This window comes from Mchenga conophoros, linkage group LG13 (assembly GCF_057382185.1).
Source record: "Mchenga conophoros isolate Kocher_MC1m ecotype Shallow Benthic linkage group LG13, M_conophoros_male_GT1.1, whole genome shotgun sequence".
Taxonomy (NCBI): Eukaryota; Metazoa; Chordata; class Actinopteri; order Cichliformes; family Cichlidae; genus Mchenga; species Mchenga conophoros.
Genome location: NC_140538.1, coordinates 10,765,666 through 10,787,735, shown reverse-complemented (window position 1 = coordinate 10,787,735; position 22,070 = coordinate 10,765,666). Strand labels below are relative to the sequence as shown.

At 41.1% G+C, this 22,070-nt stretch overlaps 2 protein-coding genes and 1 long non-coding RNA gene across 3 annotated transcripts in view; 1 reads left to right on the top strand and 2 right to left on the bottom strand.

Moving 5' to 3' along the window:
* The window catches only part of lrpprc (leucine-rich pentatricopeptide repeat containing), a 59,667-nt gene extending 55,687 nt beyond the window's left edge, over positions 1 to 3,980 (bottom strand). Inside the window, exons 1-7 of the mRNA XM_085296403.1 lie at positions 3,760 to 3,980; positions 2,817 to 3,019; positions 2,558 to 2,680; positions 2,316 to 2,437; positions 2,130 to 2,188; positions 1,261 to 1,347; positions 682 to 808 (exon numbers count right to left, since the gene is read on the bottom strand). Of these exons, the coding sequence (XP_085152529.1) occupies positions 682 to 808; positions 1,261 to 1,347; positions 2,130 to 2,188; positions 2,316 to 2,437; positions 2,558 to 2,680; positions 2,817 to 3,019; positions 3,760 to 3,965 (927 nt within the window). The 5' untranslated portion in view covers positions 3,966 to 3,980. The remainder of the gene's footprint in view (positions 1 to 681; positions 809 to 1,260; positions 1,348 to 2,129; positions 2,189 to 2,315; positions 2,438 to 2,557; positions 2,681 to 2,816; positions 3,020 to 3,759) is intronic.
* A 63-nt stretch (positions 3,981 to 4,043) lies between these two features.
* LOC146560863 (uncharacterized) lies at positions 4,044 to 14,730 on the top strand. Its single transcript, XR_014894806.1, has 4 exons — positions 4,044 to 4,128; positions 8,619 to 8,675; positions 9,446 to 9,668; positions 13,975 to 14,730. It is a non-coding gene; the product is annotated as an uncharacterized LOC146560863 (long non-coding RNA).
* znhit2 (zinc finger, HIT-type containing 2) lies at positions 5,589 to 7,722 on the bottom strand. Its single transcript, XM_085296402.1, has 2 exons — positions 7,659 to 7,722; positions 5,589 to 7,476 (listed from the first exon to the last, which is right to left on the bottom strand). Exon 2 carries the CDS (start codon positions 7,407 to 7,409, stop codon positions 5,697 to 5,699), a length of 1,713 nt encoding a protein of 570 aa, XP_085152528.1. The 5' UTR covers positions 7,410 to 7,476; positions 7,659 to 7,722; the 3' UTR covers positions 5,589 to 5,696.
* Positions 14,731 to 22,070: the final 7,340 nt, after the last annotated feature.

Below are 22,070 nucleotides of genomic sequence, written 5' to 3'. Positions count from 1 at the left end.
CCATCGGGTTATTGTCTCCCCAGAAACACTTTCCTTGTGCTTTTGGAAATCTGTTTCTCCTATTTCTGTTTTGTTTTTTCCTATTTATGTTGTCGTTTTTCCTATTTCCGTTGTGTTTTGTGTGCTTTTGCAGCCTTTTTCTTATTGCTGGTGTTTTCTTAAGTTGCAGTCCGTTTGGCCTCTCAAGGCCACCGTAGAAAAGACTCAAAACAGAAGATTTTTGAACTTTTTGTTGGTAAAATCCCTTCCTCAACTTACTCACGATATACAACATGGGCAAAAATGCAGTGAGACAGAAAAAAATCATCACATGTGGTTTGCAAATACAATTATATGTTATATTTTTAATTACAATGTCAGTGACACAGTAGCTCATCCAGCTCACAATTCAAAGGTTACTGTAATGTGTGAAGTACATAAATAAAGCAAGAGTATCAACAGACCATGATCACCCATTAAATAATCCTTATCTGTAAATTAAATTAATGTTGGACCAGAACTGTAGTTGGAGTACTGACTCTTTTGAGTTTTGGATGGACTGTTGGAGACCTCGCATCACACAAGCTCAGCATACCTTCACCAGATAAGCTAAAAAAGTGGCAAGCAGTTCAAAAGCTGCACCCTTAAATACACCTACACCTTCAACCCTTAGGTGGCACTACACACAATTAATGCACACACCTTTTTCATGTTTTCCAGATCGCCCTTCTCAGCATACGCGTTCAACAGTGACACGTAAGTGTCGGGACCCGGTTCAATTCCTGCTCCATGCATCACAGACAAGATGTTCTTAGCACTCTCGATGTCACTGTCGAGTAATAAAGATTACAGCTTATTTAAATCCAAATTCCTTCAATTATAGCATTTGTTATGTGATATTAAATTCATCCATCCATCCAGTCGCTTCCGCTTATCCTTTTCAGGGTCGCGGGGGGCGCTGGAGCCAATCCCAGCTGTCATAGCGCGAGAGGTGGGGTACACCCTGGACAGGTCGCCGGTCTGTCGCAGGGCTAACACACAAGGACAGACAACCATTCATACTCACATTCACACCTAGTGGCAATTTGGATTATCCAATTAACCTATCCCCACAAACTGCATGTCTTTGGACGGTGGGAGGAAGCCGGAGTACCCGGAGGGAACCCACGCAGACACGGGGAGAACATGCAAACTCCACACAGAAAGACCCCGGCCCCACATATTGATATTAAATTCAATATGTTAAAAAAAATAGATAAATAAAAAAGTACTGACACTTACCCTGCACGAGCATGACCTGTCACCAACGAACTGAACACAGCTTCAGTGATGGGCAAGTCTTTATTCTTCATGAAACCCAATATGGTGCTGAGAAAGCCGAAAAGCATTACATCAACATTAAAATGAGAAGAAAAAAAAGCAAGCAACACAACAAGTAATCTAACAGTAAACCCATGAGAAGCACGGTAAACCAAAATACCCAGACACAGAAAAGGCTGCTGAGCTGAATGACAAGTATTTAAAAGAATAAATAAACAAAAACCACCACACAGAAAAATTTATAATGATTAGCCCTCCTGATCACGATATAACAAGAGGGCTGACCATGGAAAGCCTTGGCTGTCCCTCCCTCAGCCTGGCTCTGCCAGAATTTCTTCCTGTTAAAAGTTACTTTTTAACTTCCTACTGTCGCTAAGTGCTTGCTCATAGTGGGCAATCTGATTGTTGGGGAGGATGTATTTTATTATTGTAGGGTCATACCAGGGACTACAGATGACAAAAGTCATATTTACATGATGAATATAAATGCTCATGTTAATTAATATGCACTGTTCCTTTAAAAAAAAAAACAATAGTGAATGAGTCATTCACTCAGGAAATACACTGAAATTTGTCAGGAGGAGAGTTCGCCTGGCAAGATCAGTGCTCACAAGTCACACTGCAGTCAGTAGAAATAGAGACAATCTCATCAGTAGTACTGGGTTCAATGAAAACATTTCACATGGTGTTATATGGATGTGGACTTTTAGGAGTAACCAAAATAGTTTCTTTAAAGACACCTACTCCATTCACCTAAATTGTGAAACTGTTAGTTCAGCAAAAGTACCCCCAGTGGACAGGTTACTATTAAGAAAAGAACATTTACCCACCTGGCTCCTTCAATATCTCCATTTTGGCAGTAGGCTGCGATGAGCCTCTGGTAGGTAACCTATGCATAAAATAAAACAAATTAAAACAGCTAGAATTAACAAAATGAAATACTCTCTTCATGTAGCTGAACACAAATCTAACTATGCATTTCTTGACATTACAGCACTCTGCACTGCACTACTTACTCTGTTGGGCTGGATATTAGCCGCTTCCATTTTGGCCAGGAAGTCAGTGGGGGAGAATTTGAACTCATTCTGAAGGTAAACCTTCAGCAAAGCATTGTAGTGGCTCACATCATACTGTGCACCTAGCGAAGACAATGTGCAGCCAGGGTAATTAAACATATACAAAACACTCACTACACAACTAGGATTTTGTAGTGCACATCTCTTGTGTGTGCAAGACTGTACTTAGCGCAGCCCCTTACCCAACTCCTTCAGTTTCTCCCACACACGGTGTGCCAGCTCAGTGCGTTCTTCCAGAGGCACCTCAGGCAGCAGGGACCCACAGCTACGGAGCAGCAACAGGGCCTGGTTACCACTGGGATAGCCTGCAGATAGCAGAGGTGGATGAGGAAGGAGAGAGAAAGCAAAACATTTCATTACTGTCTCTCAAAGAGTTCAAATGGCCATTAGCAGGCATCCGTTATTAAAGGTCCCTCTGTGGTTGCTCATCCTCTTGCCTACCTGCCCTGCAGATATCATGGAAGATGCGCTGAAGCAGGGTCTTGGTAATACGACCGGTCCTCCTCACAGAACTGTCCAGCCTGGTCAGGGCCCAGTCAAACTGCTGCGCTTGCTTGGAGCGCACTGCAATGCTGGCTTCATCCTTTAGCTCGGTGGCCACAGAAAAACTACGCACACACCCCGCTGCATATGACCACACGCGACTGTGAAGATACAGGCCATAGGTATAAATGCAACAGCAGAAAAATAACTAACTCAGTTCTGCTGTGGATGCATATCAGAGAAAAGAAATATTTAATTTCAGAAAGTCTGCCCCACCATCACAGTATGTGTTTACTGCACAACAACAGGCATGTTGTCAAAGACAGTTACACAGCTGTACACAGTGAAAGCCAGACCTGTGACCTTGAAGTGAAGAAAAAGTCCCTCCAAGTAGGTCCACGGCTGCTAGTAGCCATCACTTCTATATCAGCTGAGGCCAGTTTTTCTTTCGTGCTCATTAATAATACTATAAATGTTCATTTAAGCTGCAATTTACGCGCATCATCGTGGCTGCTGTGTAACAGTGCACACTGGTCTCCAGTGATAGGCCCAAAAGTCAGCGTGTGTACAGCTGGGAGCAAATTGATGGCAGGAAGTGGTTGCTAACAGTTACAGCTTCATTACGAACTAGATTATAGTAACCGGCTTGATTACAGATTAAACAGACAGTGAGTTTACCCTGGTTACACAACAACTCATCATCACCTTGCATAACCTGGTAGCCATGTTTAACCAACGAGAACTGAGCTGTTACCTACGTGATCTATAACGTATCCTAACAAACCACATTTAATGCAGCAGGTCATATCTGTCAACACTTGCGTGTGCCTTTGGGTGTCATTGAGCCTCAATGACATCTCTGCTGCTGCATGCTCACGCGTGAATCACAGATGCCTGGTACCTGGACGCGTTTTCAGTAACAGGTCCGATCTGTCGGGCACAAACTCCGGTCTTTCTGCCGCTGAGAGCCCCGCTGTACAGCCGACCAAGCGTCGGTCCGTTTCTTTTAGTGCATGTGATCTGAAGCAAACCCGAAGGCGAAAACTTGAGTAACCGGGATGATCTCAAGAGCGCAGCCATGTTTTCTGTCGCAGCGTGGAAGAACATCCGCACCACGTGACTTGCCAAAAGTCCTCGCGAGAGTGGCGCTAGGCGCACGGTGAAAAGAAACGTTCTTTGGGACATGGCTAAAGGCTGGAAAATACATGTATAATAGCATCTCTAACCTTTACATATTGTTTATATTCTTTGCCTTGACAGTATGGTTCAGGTCAGTGTTTTATTTTATGGTTTTTATCATACTCGTTTATGGAGAATTTAAAAAATCTATTTTCGCACTGTACGAGGGATGTCAGACTACAAACTACATCTTAAGTGGGTGAAATTTCTCGTAATGTCGGTGTAAAGTTTAACTACACATTTAATACCTCAGCTTTCTTAATATTAAAAAAAAATTAAAATGTATGTCTCAGACATTAAGTGTGATTAAGAAAATGCAGCTGTTGTAGATTAAATGGCTTAAGCTTTAGGAAATTAAAATTAAGAGAAAAATGTCTGGTTGGTCATTGCCCTGACTATCCTGTAATTATACAACAGAAAATTTCTGTTAGTTTGAAGAAAGTTTCCGACTTTTCTTCACTTTGGATGCACTTTATAGAACTAAAATAACGGGACGTTCTCTGTCATTTAACTATTACTTAATTACTTTGTTATAGTATGAATGGCCCTGGGGGGGGGGGGGGGGGGGGAGCTTTATCAGTAGAAAAAGCTGATAAAGGAAAGATGTCGAAAATTTATGCCCTCTAACATTTTCCAAAGCTCTTTTGGGCCGGATTGGAGTCTTAGCCCGGCCAATTCTGCCCCCGTGGCCTTATGTTTGAGACTCCTGCACTATATAATTTCCTATTTGACGTAAGATATGAAAACATAACAGCCATAATGAAAACTCTAGAACTGTTTGGATTCATTTATAACCATGAAAACCTAAATAATAAATTAACACTTAGATAACAAAACGTATTGCGAACTAATCTGTGCATTCAGAACAATACTAAGAAAACTTGTATGTGTGGGATTTGGATGTGTTTCCCACACTCACTGCATAACAGCTCAAGCTCCCTTGCAGTCTTATGTCAGTTCTTTTGAACTCTATCACCACTGTCCTTTGGGAAAACAAATACACACATGTACAGTTTCACCTCATCACTTATTAATTCAATAGTAAGGTTTTCAAGTACTATAACAGTTCTCCCAAAGCTACTATGAAATTGTCTGTAATTCTATCCATCTATTCTCTTTCGCTTCTAAAAGTGTATCCCAGCTGCAATAGGGCGAGAGGTATGATCTATAATTAACTGACAAAAAATCATTCTAAATGTATTAAATGACCTGTGTCTCCAAAGGTCCTTTTAAAGTAATTTTTTCAGAAATTGTAGTTTCAAATTTAAGGTGGAAACTTGATCCTTTTGTTACATATCAAATTATATCTTATTTGTATATCACCTAATAACTGTTACAAAATAGTAACACTTAATGTGTTACTGCTGGAATTTCTGACTTTGCCCCTGGAGATGAATAAAGTATCCATCTACGTATGTATTGAAAACTCTTCTATTTCCAATTTGACTAATATAAATTCTTATGGCTTATACAGGAAATTTAAACAGATTTTAAATTACTTTTCTCCTCATTAAAACAAATTAATACAAGAAAGATAACCAAAGAAATTAGTGGAAAATATCAGCTTTTATTGCCAGTAGGAATTTGACTATATGAGAGAATATGATGCATTTTATTACAACATGAACTTTTGCATCAACACGTTAAACCAAATCTTCTTTAACTTAGTTCTTCAATCAGCTTATCGCTATCTTTTCTCTTCCCTTTCTGTAAATTCTCAACTTCAGTCTTGGCTTTCTGCATGCTGTTCCTTGCACTCTCTCTTTTTCTGTGTTCGCTCCACAGCTTAACTGCCAGTCTATGAATCTGATGTACATTGTCCAGCACCCAGGCTTGAAAGAATTCACACTTCTTGCTTGCCAGGAAGTACTTCCGTCTCTTTTCCACTTCCTCTCCATCTTTAGACAGGGCCATTTTGGCCCGGGAGAGCACAGAACGAAGTTGACTCAAGGCTGCCAGGGAGTATCCAGCAGCATCCTTTCCGTCTCTGCCAGTCATGATGTGAGCCACGGCCTCCACGGCCCTGGCAGGGGCAAGAAGGTCCTCCTTGTCAAGGTAGCCTCCATCTAAAATGAGAGCTTCTCCACAGCCTAAGGCCTCTTGGAGAGAGGTGAACACCTTGCTTGAGTTCAGTGCCTCAGACAGAGCAAGAATCATGTCACAGAACTCAAACATCAGTGAATCGGTGTCACCGTTAAACAGGCACAGGGTAAAAGCATAGCCAAAAAGTGCATTCACTAAACCATAGCAAACCAGAGGAGAAGGATTTGGACATAAGGAACTCAGCTTTGGAATTTTTGAAGAAATTGGGGGTACTGCTGAACTTCCTTTACTCGTTTCCTTCCCTGTTCCTCCTTTCAAGCTTTTTGGCTTTGATTTGATTCGTTTCTGAACACCTTGTGAGGTTTTCACTCCATTATCAATGTCCTGCTTTTCCATAGTTGTCACAGTTTCTCTTTCCTGTCTGCTTACTTCTTCCTCAAGCACTTCCACCAGTGCTCTGCCTCCCTCCTCATGTTCCTCCCACCATGGCTTCCAAAGGGGAACCAGGCCACCAAGAGCTCCATCCTTCATGAGACTCACAAAACTCTCTTTCTCTTTGTTGTTGAGAAGTTCCCACAGCTCCTCTTCTGAAAGTTTGTCAATCTCCAGCCCTGAGAGCTGATCAGCCAAGTCCAGCTCTCCTTGTGCACTTTCAGCATCCTCATCAGTGTCTCCAGGAATCAGCGCACCTCCTCCAATCTCTTCAAGTTTTCCCAAAATATCCTCAATCTCTGTTGCATTCTCTTCTCCAGACTGCTGAAGCTCTGCTAACCTGGCCAGGAGCTCCACAGCCTGCACTTTCTCAGCTGCCTCTCCTTCCCTATCATCTGTGTCATCTGACACAACACCCGCCTCTTTTAACAAACTCTCCATCCCCCCTTGTGTCATTTCTGCCTTTTGTTTGAGTCCCACAAGAATCTCCTGCATTTTCTTTCTCCCTTCAGTCTCAGTTGTCCCCATTTCCTTCAGCTCCTGTAGAACAGACTCCTTGTAAAACTCTTCAGAGCATGCAGAGTGATCAGGGCTCTTGTAGCACTCCAAGCCACAGTACTGCAGGTTACACCTGGGACAGGTGTAGCAAGGAGGTTTACTTTTACACAACATGCAAAGTCCACTTCTTCCAGAGACACCACCATCCTCTGGAGCATTATCATGGCTCCTGGCAGGTGTGAGAAGCTCATTTCCAGACGTAGCTCCTCTGTGCGGAAGCAGAATGCCATCTCTGGTCACCGTTTCAGACTCCTCATCCGTCCACTCCTCCTTTGGACCGATGTCTGTGAGAAGACTCCTCACGGACGGAGGCAGTCCCCGTCTAATTACTGGATTCATTAGAACTGAACCGACACGCGGTTTTGGAACAAATCAGGAGAGAGCGTTATGGTGCAGGAGCAGTAACCTACAGATATGGAAAAGGCACGTTAGTTTCGATTAACGACACTTGTAAAAGTGCTACGAACGGAAAGTGCATATTTTGCGCAGCGTCCATCATTTATCAGCTTTAAAAATACTTTAAGCATCGCCAGAATGCTTTCATAACCTTATAGCCGTTTCTTTTTTAATGATAAATGCTCTACTTACTTCACAGCAATTCGCACTGGCATTTGTTTTCCCTCTCACGCTGCCACGACGCCTTTTGATGACGTAGAGCTACGCAGTGTTCAGCGCTGCGCTGACGTAAGACTGCAGTTTTTGTGATATTGCATAATAATAATTTGCATAATTACTGGATTGTTTTTATCAGTAAATCTACATTAATAGGATTACAGGGAGGAAAAACTGGGTAATCAATCCAGTTTTAGAAGAAAATCATGTATTAAAGTAATTTTTTAAAAAGCAAAAATGTTCACATTTACTGAAACAAAAGATGTAGTGATGCAAATTAATTCAAAAATTCTTATCCATACAACATCTTGAAAAAATAGTATTCATCATACTTTAAAGACATCATAGTATCATATAATCCTACTACAACATTTCGCTCTGGGGCTGATGGCTTCCGGTTCCTAGAGCTTCTGAACGCAGAATGGGAGGCAGAGTCTTATTTTCCCATGGAACCAGCTCTGATTTTGGATTCTGGTGACAGACACCCACTCTGCCTATAAGATTAGGCTTAACACTTTACTTTTTGAAAATGCTTATAGTTAGGGCTCGGTCAGGTGACCCTGAACCATCTCTTACTTATGCTGGAATAGGTTTTCCTGCAATGGGACTTTGTGTGATGCAATGAGAATTTCTTCTCGACTCTGATCTTCCTGCTCCACATGTGTTCATACACCACCATGTATCATTAGATTTTATCTTCTCTTTCCACCACGCCAATACGCTCCTGGCACATGGCTACCTGAGCCTGGACTGTGCAAGGTTTCCTTCTGTTTCTTCTTGTTAAAAGTATGTTTGTCCGTCCCACTGTTGCCATGTGCTGGCTCACAGCAAGTCTGATTGTTGGGGTTTTACTCTTATAGTGTCTTTACTTTACAATTTAAACCGACTTAAGGAGACTGATGTCATATCTGAGACTAACTGAATTTTCCTAACTAGGTGCAGGACACCCTGGGTAGCTTCAGGGGCATTTCCAGTCCGTCAGAGAGGCTAAAGGTGAATCAAAAGATTTTATCCCAAAATAAAAACCAAGCAAAAGCACTTGAAAATTGGTTGTAAATTCAGTGATATCAATTTTCACAGACTTCCATAAAAGAAGACAGCAAATAAACGAAATGCTTGATGAGCGCCAGCATAACCCTATAGGGCCTTCTTTTAGCGCTTCGCTTGGACAGGTTTCCAGTCTATCTAGGGCTAATGCAGAGAGAACCACATACATTCATATACAGCCAATTTAGAATCACCAGTTAACCTAACATGCATGTCTTTGGACTGTGGATGCATTCACATAGAAACCCCCATCTGACCCCCATCTGACCAAATTATAGCAGGATATGGTTCCTGCTCCTGCTATTATTCTTTTTCTGCTATTAGCCCCATTTCAAAAAAGGCTATTTTTTTTGTGTAATCATGATTGTAAATGGCCTGTATTTGTATAACGCTTTACTAGTCCCTAAGGACCCCAAAGCGCTTTACACAACCAGTCATCCACCCATTCACACACACATTCACATTCACTGCATTTTAAATGATTTGTAAATTGATTTGCATAGATGCGGATGTGAGCTAATGAATGAGTCAGTTAAAAATGACAAGTGAATTAAAAATTTAAATAATTGCCTCCCATTAAACATTGGAAATTAAATGTCCTAATATTTTAATAGGATGTCTCCTTTTTAAGCCTGACTTTTTGTGTGTGTGGCATGCATGTCTGAGTTTGTTGTGTGTGTCTTCCTGACTGCACTGTGTGTCTACATCTCCCGTAGGGCTGTTTGCTATGAGGTGATTGTCTCCTGTAGGGGGGTCAAGCATGGTAAAGGTCATGCAGGTGGGGAGTTGTCAGATGGCTGTCCACCCCTCACTGGGCCAAGGGGCTCTCGTGCCGCCTGTCAAAGCCTCTGGCGAAGCAGGGAGAAGAAAGGGTGTCTGGAGACGACGTGTGCCATGCTGTCTTGGCCCCGCCCCTGGCTGCCGTGCCAGCAGTTCTAGGTAGGCAGCTGCCTCCTCTTATCTCGCTTTTGCTTCTGTCTTATTCCCTGTGACATGTGTAGTACCCCAACACAAAAGCTCCATGACTTACTCACTGACTACTACACTGATGACAAGAAGTAATGCAGATTCTTATCCATGTTAGGGAGGCTTTCAGACCAGGCCCATTTTCTTTCTGAGACTCCTTTAAAAAAAACAACAACTTTATTTTCCATTTATTAGCACAGATATAGAAAAGACATAAATAGTGTTTATGATGGTTCTATGGTTAGGGTCATAACCACAGGACTTCCCAGCGAAATGTTGTGTATTGCCTAGACTAATGGCTCCTGGCATAGATACAATCTTATAATTCTCAAATGATAATAATACTACCTAAAATACCCCCATTATTCATTACACATGTGCCATCTATGTGCCAACAAGGTGGAAGATTTTCTATACTGATTTAAATTGAACGCAGGAGAAAGTATATTATAACAGAAGCATTATAAGAGGAGAAAGGACTTTGAATTAAGTAGATCAGCATCCCATGGCACTAGCTAATATTATGTGGGTCAAATATGGACTAAATACCACAACATGCCTGACATTGGGGCAATATAATGTTAACTTATTGCTGAAATGAGGTGGCCAGAGTCATCTTGAGTCAAAGACAACTGTAAATACAGTCCATGGTATCTATCTGTACTCTTATACCATGGACTACAGACTGCAGGAAACTCTGAATTGTCCTCATAAAGATAGATGTACACACACACACACACACACACACACACACACACACACACACACACACACACACACACCCTGCTGCTGTACAGTAGACAGCTTCAGACATTCCAGGGCTGGACATGCCCAAAAGGCAGAGCCTGCTCCCTGTCACCTATCAGCTGGTGGCAGACAACAGGATTTTTGTGTGTGTGTGTGTGTGTGTGTGTGTGTGTGTGTGTGTGTGTGTGTGTGTGTGTGTGTGTGTGTTTGGAGCAAAAGAGAGTAGACGTATGTTGATGTGGACTGTTCTGTCACCTGTCAGCTCAACAGGATCTGGCGTTATAGAACACCCAAAAGCAAGGCTGTGTAATGGTGAGTGTATTAAGGGTGGAGGGTCCTGCCTCTGTTAAATATCCGGCTTCCATTTGAGGAGCCAGAAGCCAGTGTTTCATTCTGACTGACAAAGATTCTCACACTTTTACTTCCTCTTTAAATCCCATTAAGTGTAATGCGTGGAACAATATTCTCAGGAACATGATGAAATTATTTTTGACCTAATATAAAATAGCAAAAATATCACTGGGGGTATTAAATAGTAAGAGAGAAGAATGAGAATGACTCCTTGTAAAACATTAAATAATATAAAAAATATCTTTTGCAGAAGTGTCTAAACTGGGATTACAGCAGCACATTAAGTTTTTGGAGAACACAATGAAACAAAATTAATAAAGAGAATCAACATAGATACAATAACAGTATATCAGTCAATACCCAGTTACAAAGATATTAAAAACATGCTGAACCGATATAAATTTTATGGATCGTTTAAGAAATGCTAACATGTTTTTAAAGTTGTATGTTGGACTGTAATAACAATGGGCACCATTCCTTCTGTTTTTGAGTTGTTCCCATCGTCATTGAGAAACTTGTACAACTATGATTGTATGAATGTGGTTTGAAAGTCTGTGTGTGTGTGTGTGTGTGTGTGTGTGTGTGTGTGTGTGTGTGTGTGCGTGTGTGTGTGTGTGTGCGTGCGTGCGTGCATCAGTGTATGTCGCTGTGTTGGAACTGAAAGCTGACATAGCAACACCCTGTTTCCCCCCTCACCCTTTCATCTTTCCTCCACAAACCTTTTTTCATGAATGAGCTCCTGCTTCCACACCATGAGAGCATCAATGTACTCCTTCAATAATTCATCTCTGGGATCTATTATTTACATATCACTTTTACTTCATCACAAAAAGGCATCAATGTTCACCCACACACCTTTCCCTTTCTCCCTTCCTTTGCCAGGTCACTCAATCCACATAAACAAATCCCTGTTTCCTGGGCAGCTCCTCAGTCTGCCTCAGCTAGTGGACTCTATCTATGAGCATGTGCTTGTCTCTGTGTGTGTGTGTGTTTGTGCAGTGCAGCGTGTGATGTGCTAAAACACAGGTAGATGGGGTGGTAGCTTCTCAGTGACCTAAAGCGGCTGCTGACAGCAGTGACAGCAGAAACAAGCATGGAGAAGCAAAAAGAAACCTCACACCACTCTAGAAGTCAACTTTCCATGTGTCGCTGCACCTCTCAAAGCACACAGGAAATAAAGGGTACAGTGTATCACGGTAGCCTACACCAGTAATTTCATGTACTATCCCCTTTGTTTACACCAGCGATTTTATGTACTGTAATTTTGCAGGCTTCAGAGTTTATACTTTTTCTGGTGGTTACTCAGTCAGTCATTCACTGGTTGTCTCTCTTTTTTCAGCATCATTTTTTTACAATCTTCCACTCTAGATCTGTTTCTGTGTGTTTAAAAATGTATTTTTGTTACTGTCTAAAAGGTATAGATCTGAAATTGCTGAAATTTCTATGAATTCATTTCATTGCTGCAGAAACAGCAATGCCCCTCAACCCACTATTGATGTTTGTAAGTTTTAAAAGTTTTCATTTTGTTTGTCCTGTTAAGCTACAGGGCAGCATGCTGGTGTAGCAATTAGTATTGAGCCCTCATAGCAAGGTTCTGGCTTTGAATCCAGTTTGTGGCCTTTCTGTACCCCTCTGTGGGTTCTCTGTCTGAGTGGCTCCAGCAATACAAAGATATGCACATGAGGTTAATTGGTGATTCTAAAATGGCCAAAGGTGTCTGTCCATCTGTGGAAAGACAACAGGTCCAAGGTGTCCCTCTCATTCAATGTCAGCTGGCATAAGCTCCATCCCCCTGTGTGATCCTGAACTGGATAAGTAGAACAAAATTGAGGGCTAGCTGAATGGATGGATGATGAGCTAGAAGCTCTTCAATAATCCAAACTCTGTCCTTCACATTATTATGCTGTTTGCCTTTATATGCATTTATAGATGTTTCTGGAAGCCTTTATCATCACAACAAGGTTTAAAGGCAAAAATCAAAATGCATTTAATTAATTTCATTTCAAAGTTTTTAAGGTAACAAAATAAATAGAAGATAATAGAAATGCGAGAAATACATTTAATGTTTATTTATTTTCTTTAAGCATATCCTTATTTTGCACACAAACAGATGTATACAAAACACACCCAAACCATGTGAAGGCAGAAAGCTACATTTATCAAAATGCACCCCAGTCAAACCGACACTCAAATCTTTATTTGTGGTTTATTGTATCATGAATGGCTACGTCTCAGTCTCCAATCCCTCCAGTCCACTGCCAATGTGCCTCTGGGCAAGATATTGAACCCCAGATTGCTCCTGATGCATACATCGGTGTGTGTTAGTTAAAAAGAGTGCTATTAGGATAGCCACTGTATTTTTAGTTGACAGACCAACAAGATAACAGATTTGATTTATTGGTAAGAATCTGATACAAAAGCTGAAAGAAAAACTTATAATTATTATAATTAAATAACGTATGGTAGTATTGCATGTGGGGAATGTCATGAAAAAAATTCCAAACTTGAACTGAGGAAACATTTTTTATCTTCAAAATCACAGTAAATAAAAAAGGAAAGAAAAAAATGCAATATAACGTACTGTATTTACTCATCTCTACACTGCACTTTACTCTGGGTTAAATTTGAGGGATGTTTTTATAGATATGGCACACAAGAAAGAAGAAGTGCTGGGAGGGTTTTCAGACTTGCCTGTAGATTTTTCACAACAGCAGGTTGTGTAACAAGTAAAAAGCCTTAGGGAAAAGCGCTTGAGACATGCCTGTCCTCTTTAGAGGAGAGATAGACATGACAAAAACAAGTGGACATTCAAAGCCCTTAACAAGCAGTGGTTAGTCATTACAAGCTCAAGTTGCACAGGGACAGAACTTTATTTCAGATGTTAAAGGAGATCCCAGAATTTTAAAAAAGTCTGAATTACTGGGAATATTTTCCTTTTAATGGGTTAGTACAGATCATAGTAACTCATCCAGTTTAAGCAGTATATCTGTATCTGTATATATATTTAATATATATCTGGAACACAGTACAAATAACACATGAAACTAAAACAAGATATCACTTTCCTGTGTTTCTGTTTCCTCTCTGTCTTCTTAAGCCATGAGAAATAAGCTTCCTACTTTTTTTCCCCTCTACTTGCCCTTGTCCCTCTCTCTTCTTCTCTATCACACCATTCCCGCAGGAGACTGACTGTGTATCGGTGTATCACCCACATCCATCTCTCTAACCTCCAGCCCTGCCTTCCCTCATCCCCACGAGAGGGAGCAGCAGATCAAGAAAAGGGGAAAGATTCGTGGAAGGAGGGAGGGAGCGAAAGAGAAGTGTTTCTGTGTCCCAAAGGATTGGTCTCTGTCTGTCTAAATCAGGAAGTGAGAATGTGACGGCAGGAGAGACAGAGCAGAGACATCCTTTCAGTGTGTGTGTGTGTGCACCTTGTTGAGCTGAGGTGTCATATATGTGAAGATCACAGCTTCACGCTGGTGGCAACCAGGGATGATGCTCTAAATCACTGAAATGCCAGAGACAACTGTTGTGATATGGGCCGTGTCTGTGTGTGTTTGTGCACGTGAATGTCTTTTGGGACGTTTGATGGAGATTAATACTACTTTTAGAGTCCAAAAGTGAAAATGTTATCTAGTATGTCACCTTGGGGAAAAAAAGTGTGTGACATTGTCTGATATAGACACACACACTCACTTGCACAAGTGGTCTAGATCACCAGTTCTCAGCCTTTTGTGTCTAGTGTATTTGAAAAGCCTGAAAAGTGAACTGAAGCACCCCTTCACTGACCATCCATGAAACTCTCATGTTGAAAATGTGATCATTTTAATTGATTTTTTTGTTATTTAACAACAATAATAATTTAAAGCACAAAGAGTATCCTCGATTTTTCAAGCATGCATCTATTCATTTTAATTCCCATGATATTTATTTTCATTACAACCATTTGTCCATGCTTTTTTATTTAAATGTAAACAAATAAACAAAACACTACTATGTTTTGTTTTTGTTTTATTTTGGTTATCTATAAATATTCTCCCCATCTTACTAAGTTTGGTTGGGAATCACATTATTCATAATACTCACTGTCCCCAGCATATGCACCCACACACAAACACACCTAGCAACATAACATCCGCTGCCTTCCTTGGATGAATAATTAGATGGACACGGAGCTGTCTCTCTGTTTTCCCCTCACACATTAAGCCACATGAATGTAGGCCAACTCACTGTCTTCTTCACTTGCCTCTCATCACAATCAAAACAACACATAGATGTTGTCTTCTCTTGTTCATCAACCTCTGTCTATCCCTTGTTACCTCTATCTATCTTTAACTTTCTTTTTCATGTGGTGTGAGTCACAAAGAATTGTCTTGCAGATCAGCAGCACAACTGTCCCCGAGAAGAGGCAACATACACAGACTCTCACACGCTGACGTTGATATAGTCATAGTCACATCATTATATCTGCATTAGCAGGGAAAGCTCTTCACGCTCCAACACCTACATGCCTTCAGTGCAGCGTCTCATGTGTGTTGTAACTGATTTACAGTGTCCCTGTTCTATCTTGACAGATCATGCTCAGGAAATATGTAGTACATGGCATATTATGTTTGTGTCATATACTTTATATATAGCATAGCTTTGACTTTTGAATACATTTCTTTAATTGAGACCAAGAAATAACCAGAAAAGTTGGTGTATTGAGATAAAAGGAATATATATAAGCAGCACGGAAAGCTGCTTTTATAGTTGCTATTTAAGCACAGTTATAAAGTTTGCTGAATAATGGAAAAAAAAAAAAAAACGCAACTAAAGACAAAAATGTCTTATTCAAATTCAAATGGGAATTTATACCCAGCACATCATTTTGACAAATTCCTACACCTTTATTTTTATCCTTTTTAGCATTTTATCTAAAAGACAATGAGAATTGTGGCGATTTGGACACAAAATGTAAATTATAACCATGGATAATAATGATATTCCACTATTTATGCCACATCTTACATACTGAGCTCCTTTTGATTGACTTAAAACCCCCATTTGATGGCAAATCTAGTTCTTTGTAACTAACAAAGTTATCATTAATGTAAAACTGGAATGAGTTCAACTGAGACACTGTCGTGTGCAAAAGCCACATTTTTGCATGCTCATGTTATAAATCTATCACTTTGAATAGCAAATAAGAGTAAAGTACAGACCAGACAAAAATCCTCTATCACTAAAAGGTATAATACACAAATACAGGCAAACATATGAAAAATGGGTTATGTGACTGGGCCATTACCTAAAGCAAGGTAAAGCAAGACAACAGATGAAATATTGAGAAGGGACAGGGGAGCACTTGGCATTTTGGGCACGCACATTATCACGCACTCGTACTGGGTTAGTGTTAGCTGGAAAAGGTTGTGCGTTAGGGTCTTTGACAGTGCTCTGACCCTGGCTGCGATGTTGACATTAGTGGACACATCACCTCTGCTTTGGGAAAAGGCCGACGGTGAGACCGCCCTCAAGCACAGCACAAGGTTCTCTGTGTGAAGCACATGCTTATAGGCTTTGTGAAGGTAGAAGTATTAAATCAGTAACCTCTGCATCTCAAGTTAAAAAATAACTGTATAAAAGCAACTTTTCATATTCATCATAGCTTTACAACACAATGACAAAGTCTGGATATTTTACTTTGCTTGAGCCTTTGTGTGACTTTACTTTCTCATCGCTGTCATGTGACATATCAAGTTTTTGTCTTTCACAGATTGCTGTGCCTATGCTGGAGGACTGCGTGAACAGCAGAAGAACAGCAAAATGCAAAGAAAGAAGCATGTAAATGAATAACGCAACGCTGATTCCAACAACACGTCTGTCATCGACAGTGGAGACGCGGGTTCTCTCAGCCGTGACATGGAATTGGTGAGCAGGAAAAGATGGAAAGATCAACAAGAAAAGCAAACTAATAGGTAATGTTTGCTTGCAGCTTTAACCCTAACAATCTGTCACTCTTGTTGTTTCCTTAACCTCTGCGTCTTCTCCATATGTTTGTCTGAGCACATATGTATGAAAGCCAGAGACGTCTCTGCTGTATGGTGTGGAATGTCAGGCTTGTCTCATCAGATTAGGGTGCAGTGAGGAGGATGGTGCCTACAATTGTACTCAAATGGAGGCACCTCAGCGATGCATACTACAATGCCACCACCCTTGATCTCCCCCACACCGCATGTCCTTGGCACTTTTTAGTTTAAGGGTCTTTGTTCCCCTAGGGTTAGGGGTTAGAACTGCCTCTAAGAAAACTGGCCTGGGGTAACCTTGTACAAATGAGTTTGCTTTGAAGTCGATGATGATGTGGCATTTTACTATATAGTAAAATCTATCCCTATGTAGCTTTTTGCTTTGTTGCAGTTTGTGCTTCAGCTCAGTTTATAGTCCGCTCCCTCCAGCCTCAGCATAAATAGCCAATTTGGCAAAAAACTTTACATAATTTATCTGTAAAACTGTTTTTTTCTCATTCCCTCATTACTCGTGTTTTCCTTCCACTTTTCTAATTTCCTGCATCTTCTAGCTTCACTTAGATTTTCTCTTGACCCCTGGCATCCATCCATCTATCCACCAGCCCTTTGGTGTCTTGTCCATCCCTGTATTTGTCTCCTGTCTAGCCTCGAGTCACACTAAACACAACCTCCATATTATCCTCAACCAATCACCTCTCTATCCTTGGGCCTGACGGTTGCAGGTAGATGTAGCAGGTCTGTCACAAGGTGGCAAATCTGTCATTTGCTGTGTTGTGCACGTGTGTGTTTCTATGTGTTTCAGTGCGGGTGGGTGGGCAGATGAGCGTGTGTATGTTAAGAGGGGCATGAAGACAGCTGTCATGCTGTCTCAGGATCATATGCTGGCTGTCAGAGATGCTGTAAAGAAACTGACATCCAAACCATGCAACACACATACACCGCACATGAACACACAGAGAGAATTTGGACATTTAAAGCTATTTGGGGATTTTTAGAAATACAAATAAATATTTTAAAATGTACATTTTTCAGTGAAAACAGTGACAGTGAAGTATCCTTGCGCCTTAGGGAGGCTGAGCTCTGCTCTGAAACATCTGTTGACAGAGGTCAAGTAAAGAGAAACATTCCCTATTACTAAAATATTTTGATTCATTATTTCTGTTCATCAAACAAAGCAGTAAAAAGTGTTCATAAACATGACATGACTTGCGCTGGTCCTCACATTTGATGTCCCCCTTTTTCAGGTCTTCTCCAGTCTGCTTTGTGTTTGTTTTTTAGTTTTCTCTAAAGTCTGTGCATGTATAAGAATGTACGCATGTGCCTCTGCTTGTGTTTGTGTGTGCATTAATAAATGTGCTCATGCATGTCTACATGTAAGACTGTGTTGGGGGATTTCTCAGGAGAAGGTGAATGTCTCATTTTTTGGTCCCCAGCCTGTCCAGGTAAATAACACATTCACACACCAGTGGGCAAACCATCGACCTCCCCTTTCACGCACATCACCCTTTTCTCGTGTACACTATTGATCCCTCACACTCCTCTCTTCTCTTCTCTTCTCTTCTCTTCTCTTCTCTTCTCTTCACTTCTCTTCTCTTCTCTTCTCTTCTCTTCTCTTCTCTTGTCTTCTCTTCTCTTCTCTTCTCTTCTAAGCTACCTGGTGGTATTTCTTTCTGATGTCCAGTGAGACAGGGGAGCCAGGCAGGTCTCCACTGGCCACAGTGCAGCTGTCGTTTCAGGTTAAAGCAGGCGAGAAGTGGCTGAGGAGGAGGTGGAGAGGAATGAATAAGTGAAGAGGCTGCAGACTGGACTCATGTTAAATGTAGAAAGGCTAACAGACCAGACTGCTGTTGATTTCTCTCTCTCTCTCTCTCTCTCTCTCTCTCTCTCTCTCTCTCTCTCTCTCTCTCTCTGTGTGTGTGTGTTAGTGTGTGAAACAGAGAGAGTGAGAGAGAGAAAGAGACTGAGTATGATTCTACGTGTGCACATGGGCGATACGGAGGACCTGCTGCCTGTCCCGCTGAGCTTCCAATTAGCACACACCACTAGAGCAGGACACATACACACAGAGACACACAAACACACACTGAGGACCCTAGAGAGAGGCCTCAAACCTGCCTGTCAGCTGCTGTTAGATCACACTGCACTTAGCTGACACAACAAAACACACAAACACCTACACACTTATATGCAAAGTTTTACAGTGATTAACATTCAAGGATAAAACCTGGGTTCATATTCAGTTAAAGTTGAGGGCGCACTGAACTGCTGCTGATCTGGTTGCTCGTGAGAATATTAAAAGTTACGAATGTGTTCATAAAGAACAGGAAAAGTATTTAATTTAAATTTGCTTCAAGTTCTCTCGAATCCTTCTATCTAATGTATGCGAACACACACACACTAACACAATATTATCACACAAAAACCTTCGCTGCACCACCTATTTTGTCCTTGTACATATTTTAATGATGCCATCAATAATGGACACGTTCTGAGGACAGGCAAAATAGGATCTTGCAGCGCTGCCACACACGTATTCAGACGTGCATACGCTCAAAAAATGTGGGTCAGGCTGTGAGATTTCTTAATCTTTAATTAAGAATATCTGCTGGTTTGTCAGTGAGCCCATTAGTGTGCCCTTTGCTGGTGAGCCTCCCTCTCTACGATTGGCTCAGCCTTCTGCACACATAGATAGTGTCTACTATCTACTACCGAACTGTTTTCAGAATAACAAGCCTGCGCTAGATCAAATAAAAGAGAGCTTCCTTTTATTGGTTTGTATATATATATATATATATATTTTTTTTTTTTTCTTACTAGATTGGATTAGTAGCCTGCCTGGTATTCGTTTAGAATAATTTTAGCACAGGTCTCAGATGCTTAAGTGTGCGTGAAACCTAATTCTAATGGTCTTCGCCATTTTGATGATATGATATTGACATACGGGGAAACTACATATAATAAAATCACATCATGTGTGATAAATTCAGTGACGCTGAACTGATTGCTGTTGAAAAGTCTTCCAATTCTGCTCCAGCAGAGTCATTAGAAAGCATCAGCCAAAGAGGCCTCTGGTAAGGACTGGGAGATGAGATAAATTTAATCTCACTGCACAAGAACACTTCAGCAACTTGACATGAAGCATAGAGATGACAAAGGTCATTATGAATGGCAAAAAATAACAGATTGTGTCCCACTCCTAGGTCCTTCCCAAGTCTGACATCACCATCTTAGTACAACCACTCATCAAGGTCACGAGTCTTTTTATGCAGCCCACACCACCTCCAGTTCTCGCCTTGAACTTTGCATCTTAAGAGCATCTTTCATTAAAGCCAAAACAAATCTACCTTGGTGCGTTCCCTCGGGTGTGATTGACGTGACACCACAAGCTCAGGGCCAAGCAGAAATGAAGACTGAGAAAGAGCTCGGGCAGATGATGAACGAGGATGAACTGAACGCAGACACAGAGGTGGTGGCCTTCTTCCTGCCTTGCTTTGTTAAATGATTTCTTCCAGCTGAACTCTTCCCCCAATATCAGTCAAAAAGAGATCACACAGAGAAAACGAAGATTGCATGTATACCCAGAGTTCCCCGGGTCACCTTGGCATACAGCTCACGCAGTAAATCAATCCATTTATTGCCATTTCAATAACCATTCAGGTTATTTTTGTCACTAGATGCCGTTCACTGTCCAAGTTACAGTCAGAAACTCACAAAGTATTCTTTATATTTTCCAAGATGTGCACATTTTATAACTGTATTTAAATGTAAAAATGAGCTGGTTTGGAAGCCAGTTCAGTTTGATTGAGCTAATCAACACAAATACAGATGCAATTTAAAAATGACTCACTTGTGTAAGGAAAAAATACATTTTAATGCTGCCCATAAATATTTTGGTGGGCAGGATGATGTGCAGACATACCCTAGAGTAAGTTTCTTTAATTCATGCCCACCTGCCTCTCCTGGCATTTAGGACAAGAAACTGATTGAGCATTCAACCTTTTAAAAGATTTTGAGACCATCAATTTTATATCACAACCCAAACGTGCCTTTTCGACCCCTTCGTGCATGTATTCGCTAGCCTTACCTCTTTTTCCCACTAGATGGAGGTGTGATACTTCCACAACACTCCTTCATCCATGACGCAGCACAGAAAGTAAACTCACCCAGAGGTCTAATTTACAAACTCAGGTCAACTTCTGTAGAGGTAAATACTGAAGATTCTGTATTGTGAGGATTTTTAGGTTAGTATAGCTTGATGTTTGCAATATTTTAATTTATGACCTGGGAGATCTCATGCGTTAAAGACTGAGCAGCTATAGCACAGTGAAATGGCATTAACGCCATGCTCAGAGGCAAATCAAAAGCTTGTTCTACAGGAACATTAAGCCACAGATTTACTACCCTGCACAGGTTTAACCTGCCAGTCTGGAACTGAAGCGGAAACTTCAAAATCAACTGGAGAAAGACACAACGACCATGTTTTCCACAACAGAGTAAATTGAACACTTAAATATGATCCATTTACATATTGCTGACATTTAACTAATTTGTTCCCTTTCTTTCTTTCTTTTTATCTTTCTTTCTTAAATAAGGCTGATTCAAAATGTCACTTGCTGATTAATGGCAACATATGGCTGCAGCACCTGCCCTCTAACACTACTATATAAGCTATGAATGGACATGTTCCTGTGATACACTAAAACCTGTGGGTGTGTCCAAGCATGTGTCTGCCACTGGACGTTATCGGTATGTGATCAAAATAGTTTCTGTGTGTATCTTTCCCGTGCATGTGTGAGATACTTTCACAGTATGACATATGCTTGAAAAACACATATGTCAGCAAGTGCTGGCATATGCGAATGACATATGAACACTGTTTTCACTACACGGGCATGCGTGTGTGAATTTATACATTGAGGGTAAGCCTGTGTGTGGTAGTAGTAATCCGCACCAGGCAGCTGCGCTCGTTCGTATTCAGCCCCAAGGCACTTCTAGGCCTACTTGCTGATTAGGGATCAGAGAGAGAGAGAAAGAGGACAGAGTGAAATGGTATAGAGCGGGGATGAGAGACAAAGAGAAAGAAAAAGGTCCTCTCTCATTTAGTAAAGAGTTTGTTAATGTCTATAATCCCATTAAGCAGGGGGAACAGCTTGACCCCTCACATAACATGCATTAATATGTATGGGCGAGTGTGTGGTTGCAGTGTATATTCTTTTTCTCTCATACAAACAACCCCAGACACTTGATACAGCGCATCCAGGAAAAGAAATTG

Excerpts from the sequence above, each read along its gene's own strand:
- znhit2 (XM_085296402.1), bottom strand. The coding sequence starts at position 7,409 with ATGAATCCAGTAATTAGACGGGGACTGCCTCCGTCCGTGAGGAGTCTT.